Source organism: Equus quagga, chromosome 10 (assembly GCF_021613505.1).
Source record: "Equus quagga isolate Etosha38 chromosome 10, UCLA_HA_Equagga_1.0, whole genome shotgun sequence".
Lineage (NCBI taxonomy): Eukaryota > Metazoa > Chordata > Mammalia > Perissodactyla > Equidae > Equus > Equus quagga.
In genome coordinates, this window is record NC_060276.1 from 38,275,852 (window position 1) to 38,282,302 (window position 6,451).

A 6,451-nucleotide genomic window follows, 5' to 3' on the forward strand; every position below is an offset into this window, starting at 1 on the left:
GGCAGTATCTGCAGCACTCTCCTCTTTCTAGAGAATTCCCTTGTCAGGCAATGCCCAGCAGTGTCTGGCCCTGAGGAGGCACCAAGCCCTCTCAGAAGGGTCTGGCAAAGCAAACACTGACAAAATTCAGAAGCACTATAGGGCTATTAGGGGAAACAGAGGTAAGATCAGAATTCCTCTGACAGGAAGTTCTTCATTTTGGTTGTTCCAGACCTTTCCTGCCACCCTGCTGGCCACTTTACTCCTGTTCTGTGCTGAGTGCAAAGGAGAACAGCCAGGTTCCCACTTCTGCCCAGCAACACTTGCAGGCCTCAAATCCTTCAGGCTGGGGAGAGGACAACGAGAGGGGCCAGTGGCCTCATCTCCCACAAGCTGAATGAGGCTGAGGCCATTCTTAGGGAGCAAGACAGAGTAGTTGGTCTGGTTGGGCATGAGCTCTGGGCTCAGGAGGAAAGTCTACCTCTTCTCTCTTTCCCTCTTCCCTCCTGCCTATTTTCAGAGACTATGGCCACCTAGAGGTCAAAAAGATCCCAGCGTGTGACAAGTCAGCTTCATAAACCATCTCCTTCTAGCCCAGTCTCCTCAGCCTGCCTCCTTCTCTCAGCCTCACTCCTCATTTGAGCTAGTGATGCAGTACAAGCAAATTCTCATCTTCTGGAGGTAAATTTACCAAGAACTCTCAGAGCCGGCTGGAAACTCGGGCTCCTAGCAGCCCTCCTTGCCCCACCCCGCCAAGATTGCCCTCTCCGGGATGCAGCCTGCACTTACACAGTTCAGGGACAGAGAGCTTGGCCCAGTCCATGGCAGCACATTCCACGGCTCTCATTTTACCACATATAATAAACCTCTGTTTATTGAGGGCCGGGACAGCGCCAGGCCCCTGGGTTAGGTGGTGGCTGGGCTGTTAGAAAATTTTCCCTTGATGGAGCCAAAATGTGTTTCCATGTAGCTTCCATCCATGGACCTCAGCCCTCCTTTTGAAGTCACACAGAACAAGTGTAATCTCAGGACAGTCTAATCCTCAGAAGTTTGAAAATGGCCATCATTTCCCCGAGTTTTCTCTCCTTCACATGTAAGCATTTCTTCCTTTTTACTTTTATGTGTCTTTACTGTTTATTACCCAAATGGTATCAGGTCTTGTGGAATTTCTTCGAAAATTCAGAAAAGCATAAAGAAGAAAGTAAAATTCTACCATAATTTCCATAATCTTATTCCCAGAACTCCCATAACATTCTCCTTTCTTCTAACCAGTCTTTTTTTCCTGCATATTGCATATTCTACACTTTTTTTTCTTACCAAAATGAGATCATCTTCTAAGTTATACTGTAGAGGCTTCTTTTTCTTCACTCTTCAATATATTAACTTTTCTGGAATCTTCTACCAAGCCAATTTTAATACGAAATTGTCTAACTGTTCAATGATTTATTTAACCAGCTTTCTAAAGTGAGACATTTAGTTTATTTCCAATTTTCTTTTGCTACAAAGAACACAGTGGCACTGGAATTGAAAGTAGGGTAGACGTAAGGGGTAGGTGAACAGAAAAAAGAGGAGTCCTTGAATCCATTCTTCATACCATTTCAGCATCTGATTTTTTTCACTTTCTGTGTTGATAATTATATTTCCTAAAACATGATTGTGAGTGCCTGCTTAGTATTCGGTTGTAAGGACTTACCCTAATTACTGTAACTGGTTCCCTATTCAACATTGAGATTGTTTCCGATTTTTGATGGTTACAAACCTGGCTGTGACGAATATCTAAGGAGCTAAATCCATGCTAGTGCTGGACACCGAGGTCAAGGGGAGTATTTTCGGGATCTCTAAGGCATAAGGAGCCTGTCAGTAGTTGTAATTGGCAGCTTTTTGGCAAAGTCCCAGAAGAATGGCTGAGGCCAAGGACTGTGCTTGAGCCGCTGGGCTTGCCCGGGGTCAGTACCCATTTACCTGGCTCCCATCACAGAGCGTTCAGGCTGGCAGTGCCCTTTGGGACTGCTGGGCTGCACCCTCCTCTCACATGTGAGGGAACTGAGGCCCTGGGGCCAGGCATGGTCGGTCCTTCAACGGCTTAGCAGCTGGGCAGAACTCTGCCTGCCCCCAGCACCCCGGCTCCTGGACTGGAAGCTGAGCTCGGAGATTTGGAATGTGACCTGGAAGCCCTGGAAATGCTGCCTGCACTCCTTTGCTGGACCACTGACTGCTGAGGCTGGAGAGAGGATTCAGGCCCTTTTGCAAATGAACCAACCACTAAAGGGGAGGGAGTGGAAATAGACCACTTGATGTTTCCCCCACGGGCAACTGGAAACTGCTCCACCCAGAACCTCCTTCTTTCCTAGCCCAGGTGGTATGCTTACTGGCAGTCACCCTGTATCAAGTTCACCTGGCAAAATCTATTTGGGGTTTGAACTGCAATAACGTGCGAGTCCCTTATGCTCCTTAGCCGGGCCAACTGTCCCTTCTTGCTGGGAACCGGCTTTGCTAAAGGCCAGTCTATCCAGCCCTGTGTGCCTGACAACTTTCTGTGGTTTCGGGTGCTAATGAGCTTCCCGCCTTTCCCTCCTCCGGCCTTGCTACTGCCTGGGGAATTTGCACAAATGGTGTGCGATTTGCCCCTTCTGTGTTTTCCTTTCTGACTTGGAGGTAAAGAAAACCCCTCACCCCCCATTGACTCTCTGTTTATTCAACTGGGAGAGATTTCACACCCGGGAACCCAGCTCTCCCTCCCTGAGCCCCTTTCCTAAATCTTTAGCCTCGTCCCAAGGCCCCCACCCCTGCATGTCCCTGAATAATTGATGAGTCCAGGCAGGCCTTATTAAAGGGTCTCCCAGGAAAGGCCAAAAGCGTGCAGGAGGTTCTGAGAAATAGGAGCCCCCACAGCCTGCCTGGCCTTGACACCCTAAGGATGGATCCTGCTGCTCCAACTGCTGCTGCCCCTGTCCCAGCCCTGGCCCTAGCCCTGGCTCCGGCCTTAGCGCAGGCCCCCCTGGCCCTCCCTGGCCTGTTAAACCCATCGCTCCTTCTCTCCTCTGGACAAGAAGTAGATGGAAGCCGAAGGTAAGTGGAGCCTGCCCTTTGGCAACCTGAATTCAGGCTTAGTGGGGTTCCTGGGAGAGGAAGGAAAAGGAGATGTCCAGGGTGCCTCAGTTCTCTGTGAAGGGGAAAGGCAAAGGCCTCGCAGCCTCAGAGAGTGCCCCCTCCACATCTCAGGCTGGACTGGCTTTTCACCTCACTAATCCCTCTGGGTGGCTAGAGGGGACTTGGGAACAGTGGGCATTGCCAAAGCCGAAAGCTGAGCAGCCAGGCCCTCCTGGCCAAGTTGCTCAGTCCACTGAGGGGCACAGGGTGGATCGCCATGACACGGAGCTTTAACAGGACCTAGGCTGCAGAGGGGGAGAAAGAGGGCCGGCATCCCAAGAGGCCTTTGACTGGGGGACTGTCTCGTTCTTGACCACACCTTAAGATTTCCCTTTGCTTTTTTCCTACCTCTGGAAGTCTAGTGGGGAAGCAGGGGGCCCAGGAATATTTCCGGCCCCTTTCCTCACCTCAGGAAGATGGTAGGACTCTGAGCTCTACTTCTTGGAGCAGAAGGTAGGGGGCAAGATATTTTTCATACAATGCTCCTTCATTCCTCCAAAAATTGAACATTTGACAAACATTTACTGAAATGCCTACTGTGTACCAGGCATTGTGCTAGGTGTTGGGGATTCAGATATGATCAAACATAAATCTGCCCTTAAGAAGCTCAAAGGCAGGTAAACAGACAGTCACAAAACAGTGCGATAAGAGCAACGATAACATTGTTGAAGCAGAGAGGAGGGGCATCTGTCCTGACTGGGCTCAGGGTCCTTAGGAAAGGCTTCCTGGAGTAGATGGCATCTGAGCCAAGTTTTCTGGAGGCCTCTTTTGTTATCTCAGGGAGTCCATGTTCCAGTCCCTTCTTCCTCCACTGATTGATCTCTCCTCTTTGTCCCAGAGGAGCTTGTCTTTGGAGGCCCTGGCTGTCCTCTACATGTGACCCTCCAAGGCAGGTGAGGAAACTTGCAGATTTGGTGAGTTTGAGCCCCTGTTACACATGTTCACACACACACACAGCCATGTGCATTCACACAGACCAGGTCCCTTCCCAGAGAGCCCCTGACCTCAGTTCAGGCCTGTAGATCTGGGAAAGCATCTTGACAGCCTGCTCACATTTGATTCCAACAGCTCTAGGAGGAAGGCAGACTAAGGTTTCTGTGGCAATTTGAAAGATGAAGGGACTTAGGCCCAGAGTCGGGGAGGCCTCTGGGCAGGCCCCACGGCTAGTCTGTGGGAGAGCTGGTGCTAGAATCCTGGTCCCTGGCACCTAGCCCCCATGCTCTGCCCCCACCCCCACCCCCACCCCCACCCCTGAATCCTCGCTGCTCTAGTAGAAATCTATGCCTTGGACAGTCTCCAAACAGGTGTTAGAACAGGGACAGAAAAGCAAACAACCCCCAGGGCTCTGTCCACTTGTTTTTCAACCAAAACCAGGACAGACCCCCTTGATTGGGGGGCAGGGGCTGGGCCCCAGAGATGTCTAAGGTCTCTTCTAGATCATGTTCCCTGTAGGTTTCTGACCCCTGATACGCAAGAGGCAGTTATCTGGCCATGTACTTTGAGCCACATGCTAGCTTTTGCTTTGGACAGGCCGCTGGTGGAGCAATAGGTGCTGAGGTCACCAAGGCTGACTCCGAGTTTCATCACCCCATCAGGTAAGCTTCGGGCATCAACCTTAGAACTTGACATAGATCCTTTCACTCTTTAAGTCCTCACAGCAGCCCTGTGAAGCAGGAGGAGGGAGGCACTGCTACAATCACTATTCCATAGACCAGGAAACTGAAGCCCGGAAAGGTTAAGAGACTTGGCCAAGGTTGCCTTCCCTGGAGGCATTGTCAATGACCCCTAAGAATGAGCCCCTGTGGGCAGGTCAGTGAAGGAAGCCTTAGCAGGAGATGAAGGACACGGAGCTAGAGAATTCTTGACTAGAGGCCTTCTGAGGTGAGGGTTGGATCAGGGTCAGAATTGAAAGATGCTGGCGCTGGGGCTCCCCACAGCTGCAGGCCCACCAAATATTACCTTTGTGCCTGGGGCCATTTTGTAACAATTCAGAAGGTTCTGTTACAAAACTCTCTTTCTTCCCTTCCCTCTCACCCCATTACTGCAGGGAGGAGAAGGGGTTTAGGGGATGGCTACCTTCTTGACTCTACTGACCCCTCTACACACATGAGACTTCTCTAAGTTAGGGGCCATGTTTCTTCTCTGTCCACAGGCTCTTCTGGCCTAAATCCCGCTCCTTTGACTACCTGTACAGTGATGGGGAGATTTTACTGCAGAACTTTCCTGTCCAGGCAACCATCAATCTGTATGAGGACTCACACAGTGAAGAGGAGGAAGAGGAAGAGGAGGAGGACAAAGAAGAGGAGGCAGATGAAAAGGGGCCAGAAGAGTGTGTGAGGGTACCAGGATCAGCACCACACAGGGCCACAGCTCATCATCCTTCTCTACCCCTGACCTGTCCAAACTGAGCCCTTCAGAGTCTGATTGGGGTTCAGTATGCCTGGCAAGGCTCCAGGGCATCGATTAGCCACGAATCTCTAGGCACAGCTCTCTGGATTGAAAGTTGGGTCCTTGAGTCACCAGCTCACCCTGGCTGTACCCAACTGGCCTGTGAGCCCAAGCCTCTGGCATCTCATTGTTTGGGCTGCTGTTGTGTTGACAGTGGGAGGGTCCTAGAAGTTCTAGGGGAAGGAAGACCTGCTTTCTGAAACCCCCAGGAAGCAGATCAGGACAGAGCATGCCTATGTAGAGGGAAACTGTCATTCTTCAGGGCTCTTTGACTCCCCAGGCTTCCAGGTGGTCACATAGTCCTGTCTCCCCATAGAAACCCAGATTTCTGGCTCCACCTCTAGGGTTACCGACACCAGATCCAAGCAAAGGTGGGATGCCTTTCTGATGGGCCTTTCAGGAAGAGAAGGGGGCATGGGGAGAATCAGCTTGCTTTGGGTACCTCCCTCCATTTTGCCTGCTATCCTTTGGGGTCTGTATTGGCATGAGATGAATCAGGAGAAAAATAAACTAGATGATGCTTGCCTTTTTCCTGGAACTGTGCTGATTTCTTAACTGAACTCTGCTCGTGTTGTGAAGCCATGGGCAGAGGGTCAGAGATCAGCTCAAGGCCAGTTCATTGCTCTACCTGAGGTCAGTTGATAGCTCTGTCTTCATGGGGATGTAGGGCCGGGGAATCAGCACAGGGCTGTCAACTTGTGAAATCAGATTTGGTTAAACTTCAAAGACTGCTTGGAAAGGGAGCAAAAAGCCCCCCAAAGGGCAGCTTGAAAGTTGGGATTAGGGCTGGGGGTTGAGGGGGTGGTGAGAGGTGCAGCCTCAGTTGAGCCTTGGAGATGAGTGTGTGCATGTGGCGGGGGGGGGGGGGGGGGGG

General features: G+C 51.0%; 1 protein-coding gene across 2 annotated transcripts; it reads left to right on the forward strand.

The window, feature by feature from the left end:
• The first annotated feature begins 2,896 nt into the window (after positions 1 to 2,896).
• Positions 2,897 to 5,995, forward strand: RIPPLY1 (ripply transcriptional repressor 1). 2 transcript variants are annotated; one of them, XM_046672507.1, is made up of 4 exons: positions 2,897 to 3,048; positions 3,968 to 4,043; positions 4,660 to 4,724; positions 5,282 to 5,995. In XM_046672507.1, the coding sequence occupies exons 1-4, from the start codon at positions 2,897 to 2,899 to the stop codon at positions 5,535 to 5,537; spliced, it is 549 nt and encodes a 182-aa protein (XP_046528463.1). In that variant the 3' UTR covers positions 5,538 to 5,995. The 2 variants fall into 2 exon arrangements, 1 of the variants encoding a protein (XP_046528463.1); XR_006890248.1 differs by lacking the exons at positions 2,897 to 3,048; positions 3,968 to 4,043; positions 4,660 to 4,724 and adding an exon at positions 4,878 to 5,010 and having other exon boundaries at positions 5,282 to 5,421.
• The last annotated feature ends 456 nt before the right edge of the window (positions 5,996 to 6,451 follow it).